Source organism: Hippopotamus amphibius, chromosome 4 (genome assembly GCF_030028045.1).
Source record: "Hippopotamus amphibius kiboko isolate mHipAmp2 chromosome 4, mHipAmp2.hap2, whole genome shotgun sequence".
NCBI lineage: Eukaryota > Metazoa > Chordata > Mammalia > Artiodactyla > Hippopotamidae > Hippopotamus > Hippopotamus amphibius.
This window is the reverse complement of record NC_080189.1, coordinates 129,286,623-129,306,408: the sequence shown is the minus strand read 5'-3', so window position 1 is coordinate 129,306,408 and position 19,786 is coordinate 129,286,623. Positions and strand designations below refer to the sequence as shown.

Genomic DNA, 19,786 nt, shown 5'->3' with positions numbered 1-19,786 from the left:
TGACAGACAGGAATCTGCATTTTCAATAAGCAACTCTTACTTGCCCCCCGCCCCGAACCCTCATCCCCTGGGTATTTATGGATAAAATTGTTCACTATAGTTTGGGACCATTGCTTTGAGGCCTGTGGAACATGGATTTGAAATAGATACAACTGAGGAAATCCTTTAGGAAAATTTTAGAGAAAAGAAGAGAAACCTGAGAAATATTTAGCAGGCAAAATCCAGAAAGCCTTGGAGAATGGGTGGAAGAGATGTGAGGGGAAAGGATGAATTAGGATAAATAGAAGTTGAATCTCGGGTTCCTGGCTGGTGATGGAGTGGATAGAATAACAGATGGGCAGTGGGCTTGGGACCCCTGCCACCTTGTGTTTCCCTAAGGTTGACTCGGAGTGGGAGTACAGGTTACAGAGCCTCCGGTCATCCCAAAAGCCAAGGAAAGGGTGTTTCAGACAGAGACAGAGGAATTAGTAAGTGTACAAGTCGTGAGGCCAAAGTGAGCATTGAGGATTAAGAGAGTGAGAAGAAAATCAACCAGGTTAAAATGTGGTGAGAAAGAAGGAAAGCAAGGAGTTGTCCATAGTAAGGATTTTCTACTAAAATTGATGGGAAGCCACTGGCAAGTGAAAAGTTGTAAGCTGATTAATGCCATCGCCTGAAAGAAGCCCCCTTCCTCCCTCCCCGTGTGCATCCCTCTCCCCAAGCTTGGGGCTCCAGCGAAGGTGGATGGAGGTGGAGGTGGGGGTGGAGGTGGGGAGATGGGGAGAAGGGACTAAGCGTCGGGTTGTATTTGGTGATGAATCTAGCATAGATTGGATTTGCGCTGCCTCTGGGATGCCAAGTGTATTCAGCCTTGAGTTTGAAAAGTGTTTGGGGCTTGAGAGGTTTGGAGGTGGAGGTGGAGTCTGGGCTCCTCAGCAGCGTTGAGGGGAGGCTCAAAACCAGGATCTCACCCAGAGAGTGGAGGCAAGTGGGCAGAACCCTGGAAAGGCCAGCACAGTAGGAAAGGTGGTCCTTGTTAGGTTCCAGCTGAAGAAAACGTTTGACCTCCCCCATTTGTCACGCTGAGAAATCACTGGAAACAACCAGGGGGAGTTTAGACAGTATCCAGACATCTCAACTCCACCTTCGCTGGGAGGCAGCAGCGCAAAATACCATTGATTCTCACTATTCCAGGAGTTATGTTCTACAGAGTCACCGTGAACATTGAATTCGTGAATCCTGAGTCATTGCTCCCGGGGGAAATGCAGAGTTAGGTTCCTGAGAGCCTCCGGTCACGTTTTCATCCACTGATCAGTACATCTCCTTGTTTTATGTGTTTCTGTTTCAAGATACCTGACTCAATAGATATTGTTGGTTCATTAACCTTGAACTCACGGCCAACAGCACCATGACTCACGGCTAAGGGAAGCTTGTCTAACATGTATTTTCCTCCATAAGGCACATCCCAGCCTCCTGCAGTTAGAAATACTGGACAGCACTTCAGCGCAGCACTTCAGCACAGCACTCGGGGGCCATTTGAAACAGGGAAATTGCCAACAAAAAGTGCAAGAATGCCAAAAGTTGGCATAGATCGCGAAAAGGGCGCTTACAGTCTGAGAGCTGAAATGACCTTAGCTGGGAACATGCACGACAGGAGACTGAACGTGCACATTGAAAGCATCATGGGTATTGACTGGGGGTTGCAAACAAACTGTAGCAAGTAGGCACATTTGCAAGTACTGAACCCACAAGTAAGGATGGATTGTACTTTAATGACGTTCCTTTTGGCTTTGTTAACATGATCACTTGAGAAAAGAGCAACCATTTTCATAACATCCGTTTTTCTTAAATGAGTAAATAATGGTAAAAAATGTAGTTTAATTCAAACAGTTTCCGACTGGGCTTGAAGATGCCTGGGTTCTAGGCCTGCCTGCCCCCAGCTCTGCCCACACGTGGGGGCCCATCACAGCTTTCTAAGTCTGAATCTCTCATTTCTAAAACTAAATCAGTTAGACTGAATAATCTTCAAGGACCCTCCCATGTCTTTATTTGTCTCTGCTTACCTTATCAAAATAACAAAATACTCTTAACTAGAATCTAACAGGAAACACGAGTAAAATTTAGACTGGTCTGCTGTGAAAAGCAGACTAGACTGTTGTTTTCATGCATACTTTTGGAGGTGCACTTCTGGTATTCCAGATAACTGAGTGAGGAGGAGAGAAGAATTGGGAGCCTCTTATGGAATATTTTTAAAATTTGAAACTAAAAAGTAATTTCTTTACTGCACGTGCACACGTGCTTTTGTTTGCTTTCACATTCTTAGGCGATTTGGGGATAGATTTCTTCTCTCATCCTTGACAGTAGTTCCTGGAGGATGTGTGGGGTTTTTTTGCCCTTTCATGGAAGGGAGTATAGATTGGTGCACAGGAAACCACAGCAAAAGGAGAGCACCCTTTACCTTTGGCAACAGAACAAAAGTAGCTCTATGAAGTGTAACCCACCCACTAAAGAGTGTAATTCCACATCTTGACTGTTTCCACCTCTATAGCTCTTGCTCCAGCTCGGGCCTTTTCCAACAGTTCCGGGCTATTGCAGTGGCCTCTGGTCAGCTCCGTCTGACCCCATCAAGCTGCCCTTTATATTACTGACCGTGGGTGTCTTAAAATGTATTTTAAATATATATTTATATTATTTTTATAATATAATAATTATATATTTATATATAAGATATATTTATATGTATTTATATGTGGATGTATGTTTATACATCTGTATATATGCTGGCAGACCTCATTTTGTTGCACTTTGCTTTATTGTGCTTTGCAGACATTGCATTTTTTGCAAGTTGGAGGTTTGCAGTAATCCTGCACTGAGCAAGTCCATCGGCACCATTTTCCCAAGAGCATTTGCTCATTTCGTGTCTGTGTCACATTTTGGTAATTCTCCCAGTATTTCAAACTTTTTCATTATTATTATATTTGTTACAGTGATTTTCGTGTTACTGTTGCAAAAAGATTACACCTCACTGAAGGCTCAGATGATGGTTAGCACTTTTTAGCAATAAAGTATTTTTATATTAAGGTATATATGTTGTTTTTTAGACCTAATGCTATTGCACACTTAACAGACTACAGTATAATATAAACATGACTTCTGTATGCACTGGGAAACCAGAACATTGATGTGACTTCCTTTGTGGCGACAGTCGCTTTATTGGGGTGGTCTAGGACCCAACCTGCAACATCTCCGAGGTGTGCCTGTATATATATCTGTCTAATTACATTATACGTCTGCCGAAACACCTTTGATGTCCTCAGGATAAAGTTTAGACTGAACAGAACACAGAGCCTGCTCCCCAGCCGCTTTTCACTAGTTGTCTCACCGTCTGGTCACCCCGGGCAGTTTGTTAATCCTGTAAGGAATCTGACGCTTTATTGGCTCTGTGCTTGTCTGCACTGCTGTTCCTTTACTGTTCTCTCCTCCAGCTTGTCTTCTGTCTTCTCATGCCCAGCATAGCTCTTCTCTGCTCTCAGAAGTGTTTCCGCCTCTCCCAGGTAGAGTTAGATACTCCTTTCTCTCTACTTATCAAAAAACAAGACATCATTCAGCATCTCCTCTCTGATGGGTAAGATATCCTCTGCCTGCAGGTCTGAGGGTTTCTGCCACCTCCAGCCCAGGAAGCCCCTGTGGGTGCCTCTGCCACCCTCCTCTCATCATAGTCATTACAAGAAATCATCTTCTTGCATATGAAATAGAGTTTGTGGAAGAGTCTGCTAGAGCAGATGCCTTATGTTTGGAAGCACCAAATGCTGTAGGCGAGAACCATTTCAGAACACCCTGTGATGGTCACACACATCTTGAGAGACCGATCACAGGTGATTCCAGCTCAGAGTCCCCCAAACCAGACAGCACAGAGGTTTTCAGGGCCCAGGAAATGCCTTCAGTCTCTGTGTGAGCTCTTTAAAAAAAAAAATTATTTATTTATTTGACTGCGCTGGGTCTTAGTTGCGATGCACAGGCTCTTAGTTGTGGCATGCATGCAGGATCTAGTTCCCTGACCGGGGATTGAACCTGGGCCACCTGCATTGGGAGCACAGAGTCTTAACCTCTGGACCACCAGGGAAGTCCCTATGTGAACTCTTGAAGGGAGCAGGGCGGTCCAGGCATCTGTACCTAGAGAGGCAGGGAGGGCAAAGCCAGAGTTTGGAGGTGAGCTGTTCCCTACCGGAACCACCAATGTGCTGCTTTTTTCCTGACCATTAGGTACCCTGTGCCCTTGGGTGAAGGGATCTCTGTTAAAGAAGGTTAAGTTTCCCTGTGATGTGGTTTTGCAGGATTTACCCAAGTCAGGCTTCCTCCCTTCAGTCCTGACTCACACACAGGACCTGAGCTTCCCTCCCCCAGCTTGGTATAGATTTTTCTTCCAACTTAAACGTGCAAGGTGAATTCTTTTTCCTTTTTTTTTTTAATTTTAATTTGAGATATAATGCATATCACCATAAAATTCACCATTTTAAAGTGTGTAATTCACAAGGTTGTGCAACCATCACCAGTATCTACTTCCAGAATATTTTCTTCACCTCCAAAAATACCCTCGTACCCATTAGGACTGACTTGCTGTCTCCCACACCCTCAGCCCCTGGCAGCCACTAATCCTGCCTTCGCTGTGGATTTGCCTGTTCCACAGTTGCACATAAATGGAATTTTGTATCTGGCAGTTTTCACTTAGCATGGTGCTTTCAGGGTCTTTCCATGTTGTAGCATGAGTCAGTGCTTTATTCTGTTTTATGGGTGAACAATACTCTATTGTATGGATAGACTACATTTTGTTTATCTGCCCATCAGTTGATGGATATTGGGTTGTTTCCACTTTCTGGCTAGTGTGACTGATGCTGCTGTGAACATTCATGTGCAGGTTTTTGCGTGCACATATGATCTCAGTTCTCTTGGGTGTATACCTGGGAGTGGAATTTCTGGGTTACGTGGTGACTCTGTGTTTAATAGTTGGAGGAACTGGCTTCCCTGGTGGCGCAGTGGTTAAGATTCCGCCTGCCAGTGCAGGGGACATGGGCTCAATCCCTGGTCCGGGAAGATCCCACATGCTGTGGAGCAGCTAAGCTCGTGTGCCACAACTGTTGAGCCTGCGCTCTAGAGCCCATGCACCACAATTACTGAGCCCACGTGCCACAACTGTTGAAGCCCAGAGCCTGTGCTCTGCAACAAGAGAAGCCACCGCAATGAGAAGCCCGTGTGCCGCAACAAAGAGTAGCCCCCGCTCTCTGCAACTATAGAAAGCCCATGTGCAGCAACGAAGACCCAGTGCAGCCAATAAATAAAAATAAATAAATTTTAAAAATATTTGGAGGAACTTCTGGATTGTTTTCACAGCATTGAGATACATCCTTATCTTTGTCGTGGCACTTGCCACATTCAGCTTGTCATGCAGCTGTTGGTTGTGTGTCCGAGTCTCCTCGTATGTCCAGACTGCCCCCAACATTGATCTATTCCTCACATCTAGCTCTGGGCCTTGTATATAGTGGCAGCTAAATAAATGCACTGTGTAGGGAGCAGGGTCATGTCCAAGGCCAGCCCCTCACTGGTCCCCTCTGACACTGTTCAGAGCCAGTTGTGCTAAGCCATTGATACTCTTAGCACTTGATATTTCTGGTTTCTAGCATTTTCCTTGAAAGTTACTTCATCTCTCTAGGCCTCACCTTCCTCCTCTTTAAACTTAAGAGACTTAGGCTGGATGGAGTCCAAGGGGCCTTTGAATTCGAGTCCATGAAGCATCGCGGTTGAGGTCAGACTCCAGTGTTCAAAATCCTGGGTCCAGTATTTACCAGCTGTGGGATCTTGGACAAGTTAATTCCTTATCTGTAAACTGTTTCCTTACCTGTCAAATGGACATGTTAATAATACCTCTTTCACAGAGCTGTGTTGAGAGTTAAATAAATTACCAGAACTAAAGGACCTAGAATAATGTCTGACATGTTGGTGAGGGTTCAGTAATATGAGTACTTATTGTGAGTCTATAATACATTGATTTGTTTTATTATTAAAATCATGTTCTACCCAGGTACATGTAGGCTTTGTGAATTTTTTAGTTGGAAGTCCAGGTACTTACACAAGAATTTTAAAATAGCACAAGTTCTAGCATCTTATTAGTTCCCAGGATAGGGAGGTAAGGTTTCTTTTGTTTTTTGTTTTTTGTTTGTATCATGAAGTGGCCATTAACCTAAGCACATATTTTTTACGTCTTTTTTAATGTTAATATCCAATGTTTTACAACCATACAGTGTGTGCATTGTAACTTTTAATAGATTCCTAATGTGAAGAGGGTCAGATATTTTACTAAAAACTTCTAATGAATAAAAAAATACATGGTTGACTGTTGCAGGGCAAGCAGTTGCTATATGAGAGATTGCCGGATTCTGGCGGCATTCTGAAAGCCTTCTGCGAAATCATACTTACAGGAGAAACTGTTTCCTTTCTCTCTGTTGACAACGCTTCTGACACCTAGTGGGCGGGGGTTTTTCTCAAACCAACCAATTCTGCAGCTCTCTGGACACCAACTGGGTGCTCTACAGTTCAGTTCTGTAACTGTGCAGAGTTAGCTCGAAGGCCACGGGTTAAGGGTTCAGTCCCACGAGACCACCACCCCCTTCAGACACAAGCCCCAGGTTGTCACCTGTACTTCTTACTGACCAGCTGTAAATCAGGATCCCATGTCCTCCTCTCTGCGTTCATTTACTGTAATGGCTCGTAGAACTCAGGAGAACAATGACTTCCATTCGCTGGTTTATAAAGGATGTTATAAAGGATGCAGATGGACAGCCACATGAAGAGGAACAACAGGGTGAGATCCTGAAGGGTCCTGAGCGTGGGAGCTTCTGTCCCTGTGGAGTTGGGGCGCACCACCCTCCCAGCACATGTACCTGTTCGCCGGCTTGAAGTTCCCTAAAGCCCATGCCTTTGGGACTTTCACAGTAGCTTCATCCGTCATGGCCGGCATGATTAATCATTAACTCTCCACCCCCTCCGCCCTCCCTGGAGGATGGGCGGTGGGGCCACATGGTCCAAGATTCTCATCATGGCTTGATCTTTTTGATGGCCAGCCCCTCTCCAGGAGCCCACCTGGAGTCTCCTCACCAGAACAAAAGACACTCTGATCACTCAAGAAGTTCCAAGGGATTTAAGAGCCAGGAACCAGGGGCAGAGACCAAATATGTATTTATTATTATGACACACTACTAAAAATCAATATTGTTGATTGATTTGAAATCAGAGAATCCAAAGAATGCAGAGTACTTAAAAATTTGGAGTGGGCATTTTGAGTTAAATGTCCAAATTTTCCCTTATTCATCTTTGTGTCTGCAGTATTTTCTTCGCTGAGCCTGGGCCTGCTTCCAGAACGATCTGCTACTCTGATGGTGTATGAAGATGTTGTCCAGATAGTCTCAGGATTCCAAGGTATGTTTGATATTTCAAAAGAGAATGAAGGTAACTTTGGGGCCAACTATTAAAATCTTAATATATGTATAAATACAGCTGATTGACTTTGGTGTACCTCAAAAGCTGGTACAAGAGTGTAAAGCAATTATATTCCAATAAAGAGCTTAAAAAAGTAAAATTAAAAAAAAAATCTTATGAGGGGTGGCTGTTGTCAGGTAGTGATGGCTGTGCGTGTGTCCACAGCTGGACATCATGTCTGTGGTCCCTACGAGTACACAATACATTGGCATTTTGGTGAAACCGTCTGTTGGCAGTAGCCTTGTTTCTTATCACCTCAACCTTTAAGTGCATGAGAGGAAAGAAGGGGCTCGACCCTCTGTCCACACCACATCTCTCTCTTCTCAGAAGGCGAGAATATTCATCCTGGGGTCATTGCCTGGGCCGCATTGACCAGTGGGCCAGGTTACCACTCTGAAAAGGTTGATAAGCATTTGAGGGTATAGAATTTCATGCTGGTTTTTTTGTTCTTGTTGTTGGTTTGTTTTGTTTTGACCACACGGTGCAGCTTGCAGGATCTCAGTACCCCAAACAGGGATGGAATCCGTGCCCCCTTGCAGTGGGAACGCGGAGTCCTAACCACTGGCCCCCCTCAGGGAATTCCCTAGAGTTTCAGTTTTGCAAGACAGAAGGGCTCTACAGTTCTATTGCGCAACAGTGGAAATATACTTCACACTAGTGCACTGTACACTTGAAACTGGTTATGATGGTAAACTTAATGTTATGTGTTTTTTACAATAAAAAAAATTTCTTCCCCCACCAAAAAAAAGGACAAAGAAAAAAAAGCTCCTTTTTCTCTCTCTTGTCCTCTTATTTTTTTAACCCATCTCACATGCAGTGGTGTGTAAATGTGACCTCACCCCTCTAACTTCTCTTCCAGAAAAGCTGATACAGAGGGTTTGTGGAACTCGCCCTTTGGTTGGGGCTGGGGTTAGAAATGGGAATAAGGCTTGTGTCAAACCTTTTTTTGTGCCAAGATGATCGGTTTCTTCCATCGAAATCATGGGCCTGAGAATGCTATTTCCTGGCTTTTGGTGTTTCATCAGATTCTTTTTTGTTTACTTTATTCTGTTATTTTAATACTGTTTTACACCAGTCATTCTCTACCTGACCACATCCATGTGCCATTTGCAAACGAGGTGACTTCATTTATTCCTTTTTTATTGAGCAGCTGTGGGAACATACAAGGAGATTCACATGCTGCTCTTAGAAGAAATATGTGAAGAGAAATAGGTAGAAGTGTCTGGGAGCATATGTGCCTGGAGTTCGGGAGAGAAGACAGAAACAGAGACACAGATTTTCATGTCATCTGCACAGTGAAAGCCTTAAGTTAGCATCTTTTTTTCTCCTCCTAAGAGGGAGCAGAGCTGAGCCTGAGTCCTCAGCATCCTCTCACATTAGAACTACACTGGGGACCATTGGCCTTGGTACCTCCAATTTCTCTTTAATTAACTTTGGTATTGTTGTTTCACAACTGAAAGATAATGGTTCCCCCCGGTCGTACTGAGATATAAATTGACATATATCTCTAATGATATGATATGTGTATATATTAGACAGTGATCACCACCGTAAGTCTAGTTAACATCCATCAGCACATGTGAGTTTTTTCTTGTGATGAGAACTTTTAAGATGTACTCTCTTATCAACTGTCAGATATACACTACAGAATTGTTAACTGCAGTCACCGTGCTGTGCATTACATCCCCAGAACTATTCATCTTGTAACTGGAAGTGTGTGCTTTTCACCACCTTTATCTGTTCTCCTCACCACCCCCCCCACATCCTGTCTCTGGCAACCACCAATGTGTTCTGTTTCTATGATTTGGTTTTTTTTTGTTTTTTTGGTTTTTTGTTTTAAGATTCCACTTATAGGTGAGATCACATGGTATTTGTCTTTCTTTGTCTGATTTATTTCACTTAGCATAGTGCCCTCAAGGTCCATCTGTGTTGTCTCAAATGGCAGGATTTCCTTCTTTTTTATGGCTGAATAGTATTCCAATGCATATATATATATATGTATATATATACACACACACACACACATATATATACACATATATATGTGTATATATATATTTACACACACACACATTTCCTGTATCCTTTCATCCATCGATGGACACTTCTATTGTTTCCATGTCTTGGCTTTTGTGAATATTGCTGCCGTCTTTGCCTGAGCAAGTAACTCCTGACCCTGGGTGACCTCAGCCACTCACAGCCACACCAGAACATGTGGCTGGAGGAAACCCCACAGCTGCATCCACTGGTTACACAAACCTCAAGTTGGACATCAGCCCTGCAGGACCGAGGTCACTCCCTAGTTACTTGTTTTCTGACTCTTCAAGATGGCTGTTTCTCACTCCTGCACAGCCATTTTCTCCCGCTCTGTAGTGGGCAAGTGTTCAAGCTCGTGCATCCTCCAGAAATGCTCCCCTGACCATCCTGTGCTCCAGCCGCTGCCTTGTTTCTTTGCTGTCCTTTTGGAAGGACTTTGCTCCCTCCTCTCTACTTTCTCGCCTCTAGTTTCCTCTTTAACACACTCTGGTCCAGTTTCCTCCCTCATCACTTTGTCAGAGTGTCTTACAGACCCTGGACGGCCAAACCCAAGGTCACTTCTCTCTTCCTCTCCCTGGACGTCTGCACAACATTCAACACAGACAGCTGGTCACTCTGTCTTGAGACTTTCCTCCTTTCACTTCCATGACCTCATGCCTTGTGTTTCTTTCCAGCTCTTGGTCACTTCTTCTCTGGGCGCTCCCATGACCATCCTGGGCTTCTGTTTCTTCTTCCTAGTGCTTTCCCTAGAAGAGCTCATGGACCCGTGGCTTTCATGCTCCCATGTCCTTACACAGCACACACCAGCCTCATGACCTGGCCTCAGCCTCCCTCCTAAGGGTTCTTCTCCTCTGTGTCTTGGGTTCTAGCCTAATTGAATTTCTTTTTCTTTTTTCCATCTGGGATGTCCCACCCCATCTTCCCATCTGTCTTCAAACTCTCTCCGACATCAAGACCAGCTTCAAGGCCACACCCTCCGGGAGGTCTTTTCTGTGTCTTCCCTGGAGATGTGAGTCATGCCGATGTCTTGCCCTTCACCCTCAGCTGCCTAGGGGTTTATTTCACAGGACCCCGACTCAGGGGTCACCCATCCATAGTGTGCCTGGAGGCTGGGACCCAGCTGGAAGAGCGTAGCAGGTGCCGTCAGCTCTTCTCTCTCTTCCTTTTACCAGGATGGATCTGAGAACCCAGAAAGAGATGAGAATCTCAGCCGATTGTATGGTCATGAGATGCAGTGGGTCTGTGGTCATACCAGGCCACCTGCAAGCCCAGGTTCAAAGGGAATAAGAATATGAGTCGGAAAAGGCAGCCAGTTGGTAGCAGGCCGAAGAGAAGCAGACTGGGGACTCATGGAGTCATGTTAATAGCACAGCATTCAAGTGAAATCCACAAACCCTTGCCACGTGGTCCCAGAGCTGCCCTGAGCCCAGAACCAGTCCTTCCTGCACCTTCCACGCCCTCCCCTCTCCTACCCCCGGCTCCAGCCTTGGGTTCCACACGTCCTGTTTCCCACATACCCCCTGCTGTCCTTATCAGTAACCAGGAGGGGTGGATTAAAACAGCCCTCCAGCTGGGGGTCTGTATCTTGCCACGGTATCGCCCTTTCTGCCATATCTGGTAGTAATACCTTACCTCCCAAACTAAAACAGAAAAACCCGAAGATCAAGGAAGGTCACGCTCACCTTAGCACCGCAGGGCCTGGCCCCATGCCCGCCTTAGCATCAGTACACAATGAGTGATTCATTGAAGGGCTCAGTAAATAAATATTTTAAGAACTGTCCAAAGCCCACTGCTTTTTTGCACTTCCTGTGTAGATCACTCACGCTACCATTAATTATTTTCTTTGTTGTGGCTGCTAAGAGAAGGACAGTCCACACATACATGATACACAACCCACAGACACACAGAGTATTTGAATAGCTCTCTTTCTCTCTGAGGGGCAAGAAGTATGGTCGTATTATAAGCCCAAGGATGTAAGACATTCAGGTTAGTTTTTGTTATGGTTAATTTATTCAGTCTAGTGTATCACTTCCCTCCTATATGTAACCAGAAACTGAGAACCATTTATTTCTCCCCTTCCAAAATCTCACTGGCATTCCAGCTTTTTAAAATTGTCTACATTTTGTTAATTTTTTAACTTACCCTACTTCATGAGTTTAATTATTGCTAGTTGGGCTTTTCTTTGTCACAGTAGAGTCGAGGTACGGCAGGAATAACACTGGGTTTTTTGTTTCATGTTTTCTTGCCAGGTAGAAGGAGAGCCACATGTAGATAATTTTTGGTCTTTGCAGGTCTGTTCCATAAAACCAATACAGAACTGAATTTCTAAATGATATATCAAATTTTTATTCTCAAATTGGTCAAGTATAGGTGCATTTATTATTTTTTAATGAAGTCTGAGGAGAAAAAAATAAACTCTTGCCTATCAGACATGTAAGTACTGTCAGCCGTTTGAATTTTTGTGTGTTGCTTGGATGTTATTGTGGAGGAAATGTTATTCCTCCAAGGAAAGGGGAAGGTAGTGGGGATGACAGTTTGATGACAAAGCCTCACACAAGTTCGTGCATAGTTTTGGCTGATCCCCTTGTTTGGTTTTATGTGACACTAAAGTAAAAGATTTGAAAGAACAAAGGCCACTGGGCAAGAGGTGGAGACGGAGAGGCAGGAGTGTTCTCATTGGGAGGATGCTTCATCCTTCAGGTGAAGTTTTTGGTTTTGAAATGGTTACAACCAAATAAAATAGAATAAACTCATGGTTGAAATGGTTACAACCAAATAAAATAAACTCAAGGTTAATGAGTGTTTCCTTGAAAAATAACAAGACTGCTCATCTTTTTATTTTTTCTTCTCTGTAGGTATGGTGTCTGTTTAAATTCTGACCATACACACCCTGGAACTATTCCCATCACATGAGGTGGGATTACGTAGAATGCCATCTCTCTCTCTCTCTGTTTCTCTGTCTGTCTCTCTCTCTCACACACACACACCCCCCTGCACCCACAGTACACAATAAACTCCTGTTTCCAATGGCACTGGCCATAGCATTGGATTTCATCTGGAAAGTGAGGAAGGTGATTGCGTTATCACTATTGACATTGTTTTATGCAGAAAGCCTGGAGCAGTCTTAGGATAACAGTGTGGTGAGGGGCAAGGGCCAACATAGCTGCTGATCACCTGCTACGTATAGGGATCTCTCCCAGCAGAGGCGGCTCTCAAGACGTGCTCGTTGTCACAGGATGCTTGCAAATTGCTTTTCCTTTTTTTTTTTTTTAACTTTTTTTAATTGAAGTGTAGCTGATTTACAATATTACATTAGTTTCAGATCGACAACGTAGTGATTCGGTATTTTTATACATGATACTCCATATAAGGTTATTATAGAGTATTGTTTATGTTCTCTATGCTGTATCTTATATCCTTGTACCTTATTGATTTTATACCTAGGAGTTTATACCTCTTAATCCCCTACCCCTGTCTCGTCCCTCCCCCTTCGCTTTCCCCGTTGGAAACCCGTTGGAAACCACTGCTTTGTTCTCTGTATCTATGAGTCTGTTTCTGTTTTGTTATAGTCCTTTGATTGTTTGTTTTTTCTAGATTCCACATATGAGTGAAAAAAATACATTTGTCGTTCTGTGTCTCACTTCACTGAGTATGATACCCTCTGGGTCCATCCACATGCAAATGACTGCATTGTTTCGTTCTTTTTTATGGCTGAGTAGTATTCCATTATGTATATATGCACTACATCTTCTTTACCCATCCATCTGTTGATGGACACTTAGGTTGCGTCCATATCTTGGCTACTGTAAATACTGCTGCTATGAACATTGGGGTGCTTGTGTCTTTTCAAATTAGTATTTTCATTTTCTTCGGATATATACCTGGGAGTGGAATTGCTGATCATATAGTAGTGCAGATGGCTCTTAAACTTTGCTGTGAGATCATAGGGAGAGTGAAAAGAGAGAACACTTGTCAATTATTTCATAAGAATCATTTTCTTTGAGAGTGTTTTGTACTTTGCTGAGAAACATGCCCACACTGCAAGCATTCAAGAAGTTTGGTGAGTTGTTGGAATGTTGGGAACTGGACAGTGGTAGCCAGCCTGCAGCTCTGCCTCCCAGGGCCTCGCAGACCTTCACACTGTCTCAGGAGAAACAGCATTTTGTCGCCTCTGAATGTGATGATGATAAATCAGAAGGTACCGTAAAGGTGCCCCCGGCTGCTCAGGCCGGCTGGCACCACCCAAACCGGCGATGTCTATCCTGCTGGACCCTTAGCTGCTCGGTTTACAGTCCCTTTTCTGTTCCCCAGGCAGTGCTGTCAGCCTCTCCCACGCTCAGTGCACCCCCAACCTTCATGCCCTCCTCTTAGCCATGACCTTGATGGTGGTTCCAGGGAACACGGAGGCCATCAGGTACACTGCCTTCGGTGGCCTGCTTTCTGTGCCCTCTTCTAAGGGGACGATATGATGCATCTTCCTGTGGCTCCTCACGCACCGTGAGCCCCTTCACGTCACAGTCCATCCCTCTCCTAATCTCGCCTCTGACCTCCCTCCGTTTGCATGAATCTTCCATCCTTCTCTTCTGATTCTTTCTAAGCTCCCAGAATTACGAAGCCTGCCCTTCCGAGGAAACCCTCCTCCATCCCTGTTCCTCATTTCCTTTCCCGCCCAAACTTCAGAGCCGTCTACCCTCAAGAATTTTCTTTAGGGATTCCGCACGCTGAGTTCACGGAGACCGAGCTGCGGGCTCCGGCAGCCTCTTCCTGGGCCTCATCCTCCCTGCTTCCCCCTCCCCAGATCTTCCACCCGAGCCATCCTTCCTCCTGCATCTCCCCTCCTCCTCGATTCCTCCCCCGCTTCTCCCTTCCCCGCCTCGCCCTCATTCCAAAACCAGCTTTCAACTCCAGCCACCCATTCTGTTTTCTTCCCCAGGGTCACTGTCTTTATTGGAACCTTACCATCTCTCAGCTGAACATCTCGCAAGAGCCACCTGTGGGTAGATTTTCTCTACCCACAGCCATCCCCCACTCTGCCATCAGAACAGGGTGAAAACAAATGCGATTATTTCATTTCCGTTCCAGTAACCTGCATAGACTCTCCCCTGCAGGTCACCTCAACTTCAGACTCCTGGCCAGGGTGCACCAGGCCCTTCAGGAGCCACCCCTCTGCCCGCAGCTCACGCAGCCAGCACTGGGCTCACGCAGCGTCCTTGGCCTCCAGACACGGTCCAGGTGTCTGTCACCCCTGGAACTTCTCTCCTGGGTGGTTGATGGTCCCCTGCTGAAGTTTCGCCTGTACTTTCAGGGCATAACTCTCTATTTTGGCATCAAAACAGTATGATGATTCAGCCGTTGCCATGACTACCTTCTCTACTCTGGAGTTCCAGGAAGGCAGGGCCTTCATCCTCTTCCCCATCAAGTATCCTGTGCCCTGGGGCAGAGGAGGCTTTGTCCATGTCGTCTGGGTCGTTCTGAGGACACTCAGAGTATCTCGGGCAATCTTCTCAGTCAGGGGCAGTTCCCCCCGGGGCATCTGGCAATGTCTGGAGACGTCTTCGGTTGTCACAACTTGGAAGGCACCCCTGTGTTAGTGGATAGAGACCACAATGCACAGGATGGCCCCTGCCCCCAGCAGAGAAGTGCCTTTGCGGCCCACAATGCTAATAGTGCTGAGAATGAGGGACGGCGACCTAGTCAGCATTGAGACAGACCATTATTAGGATCCAGTGAGTTGCCCGGAATAACTCATCTTTACATTTAATCCTGTAAACATTCCAGAACATGGTACCACGGGTTTCATAGAACACCTGCTCTTTTTTTTTTTTTAAGCTCTTTATTGGAACATAATTGCTTTACACTGTTGTGCCAGTTTCAACTGTACAGCAAAGTGAATCAGCTGTATTTATACATATATCCCCATATCCCCTCCCTCCCGCAACTCCCTCCCTCCCACCCTCCCTATCCCAGCCCTCTAGGTCATCACCCATCATCGAGTTGATCTCCCTGTGCTATGCAGCTTCCCACTAGCTATCTATTTTACATTTGGTAGTGTATATATGTCAGTGCTACTCTCTCAATTCGTCCCAGCTTCCCCTTCACCCCCCATCCCGTGTCCCCAAGTTCATTCTCTACATCTGCATCTTTATTCTTGCCCTGTCACTGGGTTCATCAGTACCAATTTCTTAGATTCCATATATGTGAGTTAGCATACAGTATTTGTTTTCCATTCTGGTTTAAGAACACCTGCTCTTAAGGAGCTGCCCTCTCAACGGGGAGAGGAGATGGGGAATTATTGCTGATCCTGCACTTGGTGGGAGACATAGTACGTGTGTGTTCTGACCTAACATACAAACAGCCGTATGATGAGACAGGCATGGTTCACACCCGTATTAAAGATAAAGAACCCAAACCCCAAAGTCACCTCAAAGGTGGTAGAGGAAAGATTGAAAGAAGGCAATTTAGACATTCCCTGTGTTCTCTTATGATGCTTCTGGTTAGGGAGATGCTCAAATATACGAATAAACGTGATACCAGGCACAGCAAGATGGGTGCTGTAAGAGAGATACAAGTAGAGTTTAGAGCGTGGGGTGGGATCCAGAAAGGCCACACAGGAGAGGTGGCATTTGAGGGGCACCTTGGATGATGTGTAGGATCTGCAGATAGAGACGAGAGGGAGAAGCTCCGGATGCGGGGAAGAGCATGAGCGCGTGCGCAGAGGCAGAGCCCTGGGGGCCGGAGGATGAGGGCCGATGGGCCGTCACAGCAGAGCATCTGTTCTGACGTGGGCAGGTGTGCCAGGGAGGGGCGCAGAGGGCGGAATTCAGAGAATTCATTTCCATCTGCTGCAAACAGAATGACGGTGGGCCTGTCTGGGCCTCGGCTTCCTCCCCCGTAAAGAGAGGGGAGAGCTCCTTCTTCACGGGATTGTTGTAGATTTCTTTTTTACTTTTTACTGGAGTGTAGTTGATTTACAGTGTTGTGTTAGTTTCAGGTGTACAGCGACGTGAGTCAGGGATACATATACATATATCCACTCTTTTTCATATTCTTTTCCCACATAGCCCATTACAGAGTATTGAGTAGAGTTCCCTGTGCTATGCAGCAGGTCCTTATTAGTCATCTATTTTATATGTAGTAGTGTGTATATGTCAGTCCCAATCTCCCAGTTTATTCCTTCCCCCACCTAACCCCCGGTAACCATAAGTTTGTTTTCTACATCTGCCACTCTATTTCTGTTTTGTAGATAAGTTCATTTGTACCCTTTTTTTAGATTCCACATATAAGTGGTATCATGTGGCATTTACCTTTCCCTGTCTGACTTACTTCACTTAGTATGATCATCTCTAGGTCCATCCATGTTGCTGCAAATGGCATTATTTCATTCTTTTTATGGCTGAGTAGTATTCCATGGTATGTATGTACCGCATCGTCTTTATCCTGTTGTAGATTATTGAGTGAAATAATGTGTATGTAAGCACTTTGTAAATTGTGAAGACTGAACTACACCTCTCACAAGAGAAGCGGAGCAGTAGCTTGAGTCTCTGTGGGTCTGTGATTGCTGCTGCCGTTGTTAATGTGGAAAGCAGTGGATCCACGGAAGGTTTCTGGGTGGGGAAAGGTCGTGATCAGAGCGGAACCTGAGAGCTGCCAGCAGCAGAGGCAGGAAAGGGGTGAGGCCGAGCACAGGGGATTTAGGAGACTTTTGAGATAGTTGAGGCAAGTGGTGACGTCTTAGGATAACGTAGGGTGGGGGCAGAACGGAAGGAAAAGACGATGCTAGAATCGTTGATAGGGGAAGACTGGGCAGTCCTGGCCCTTATGCAGGAGAGTAGACAGGGAAAACGATGGTGATGACCTGGAATCAAACCCATGTCGCGGGGAGCGGGCTTTGTTAAGTGGGAGAGAAGGCAGTGAGGATTTTAGTGCCTGCCAGGCATCCGGGTCAGCCTGTCGAGAAGATGGAGGGAACGCAGGCGGGGAGCTTGGCAGAGTCCCCGGCGGGGCAGGAAGGTAACTGGTGAGGCCGCAGCAAGGGAGGCGAGCCAGAAGAGAGTCAGGAACAGCAGAGGCAACTGTGATGAACCGTCAGGAACTGTTTCAGCTGAAGGAGGAGGAGAAAAAAGCACTAGTAGAGGAAGAAGGCAGAGACTCTGGGGAGAGCCGAGGGCAGGGCATGACCCTGGGCGGGGGCGGGGAACAGTGCACGTCATTGTGGGGAGCTGGAGGGATGGAGGCGCGCGAGGGTCACGGGTTTGCAGATCATACTGTCGTCAGTTGACATTTCCAGGGGAGGCGTGTGTGGGGGGCAGAAACCGCGTCCCTGGGTGTTGGGTGGAAGGAAAGGAGGCTTATGGGGATGACAGAGCGAAAGTCATGTCTTGTTATTTTTCCAGATGAGGAAGAAAAGGGTATATATGTGTTGTTTGGGGAGGAAAAGCTTCTGGAGAGAGATTTTTGATGAAGAAAAGAGTAGTTGCTCAAGTCAAGTCTTGCAAATACAAGCAAAAGTTAGGATACTTGGGTTGACCTTGGGGAGGGCAGGGGCAGAAGAGGCAGCAGAGAAGAGGGAAGAAAGATTTTAAAGTGCAGACGGAGAAAGGGGTGCCCCAGTGTTTTCCATAGAGTTCAGTCTGAGCATTTGGGGGATGGCGGTGGAGCCCCAGGTTTGAGAAGAACGGAGGATGGTTGAAACAGCTGCTGTGGAGAGCTTGGGGAGAGGCATCCTCAGAAGAGGGACAGACCCGTCCCGTGCACCCTCCCGTCCCCACCCAGTCAGGTCCCTCCTGAAATGTGTGGGAACTTAGCAGCTTCAATACATAAATTTAGGCTTAAGAACATAACCACCCTCCCCAACCCAACACGTACCCACTTCAGATTGCATTTACCCTGTGGCTTAGACTGCTTCGACCCGTACACTCCTCAGATGCTTCTTTGGTCATTTCACCAGGCAGAGGTCTTGCCTGTGCTCCTGGGGGAGTGTGTTTGATTCCCCATAGGTATCACGGCGTGCTGGTCACAGCGTGTGTCAAAGCAGCTGGACGGGCCACCACCCCTTCTGGTTCACCTGCCCCAGCATCGCCGCTCTGTGCTCTCCACTCCCCCAGGCACAGAAGGCAGACACGATGTCTGGTCAGGGAGCAAGTTCTTCTGCACAGAAAAGGGAAGGGAGGCAGCAGAGGGAGAGAGCAGGGGAGAGGTGCATCTCCCACTGAAATGCATGATGTGCCAGAGAGTCAGAGACGGCACTGGGGAGAGAGACAGAGTCAGAGACAGAGACAGAGACATACACACAGAGGCAAAGAGGCAGCGAGGGTAACACGCACAGAGACAGAGACAGAAAGACACAGAATTGGGATGATATATGACATCACATACATGTGGAATCTAAAAAATCACCCAAATGAATCTATACAAAACAGAAATAGATGCACAGACATAGAAAACATACTTATGGTTACCAAATGGGAAAGATCTGGGTTGGGGAGATGTGGGGGGGTGGGGGGAGGATAAATTAGGAGTTTGGGATTAACAGATGCACACTACTATATATAAAATAGGTAAGCAGAAAGGATCTACAGTATAATGCAGGGAATAATATTCAATATCTTGTAATAACCTATAATGGGAAATAATCTGAATGTATATGTGTATATATATGTATGTATAACTGAATCACTTTGCTGTTCACCTGAAACTAACACAATATCGTAAATCAATCATATTTCAATTTTAAAAAATGAGGAACCAATGACAAGAGTAGTCACCTATTTAAAATCTCCCTCAATCTGAAATGGATACCTTTTTAAGTAGAATTTTAGAATTTAAGGACTTTTTGAAACTAAGGTTTCCATTTATTAAAATTTTAAATTAGGGAAAAAAAAAAGAATGGGGATGAGACGCTCAGTAGCCCGAGAGCTGGGAGCAGCCTAAGTGCTGGTGTCCAGGTCTCAGGCCAGTCTTCATCAGGCCTGGCTGGGCTGGTTTCCTGGGGTTCAGCAGAACTCCCCGTCATCTTTCAGCAACGTCCCCTTTTCCTTGGTCCAGGCTGAATGGGTTTCTGTTACTTTCAGCCAACGGAGCCTTCACAGTAACCTCAACCTGCCCATCTCACGGAGCCGGGGCACGCAGGACCCACCGTGTCCTGGGGTAACCCGCATGGACCCTCCTGAGGACAGGCCCCTCTTTGCACCTTCATGCTGCAGACACGCCCTTCTGTCCTTCATAGGAGCAAGTTCTCTGT

General features: G+C 45.9%; 1 protein-coding gene across 4 annotated transcripts in view; it reads left to right on the top strand.

Moving 5' to 3' along the window:
* Positions 1-19,786, top strand: part of FAM171A1 (family with sequence similarity 171 member A1) — a 134,654-nt gene that overhangs the window by 79,195 nt on the left and 35,673 nt on the right. For all 4 annotated transcript variants that reach the window (XM_057733194.1, XM_057733193.1, XM_057733195.1 and 1 more), the window contains one exon: positions 7,357-7,449. In XM_057733194.1, the coding sequence (XP_057589177.1) occupies positions 7,357-7,449 (93 nt within the window). The remainder of the gene's footprint in view (positions 1-7,356; positions 7,450-19,786) is intronic.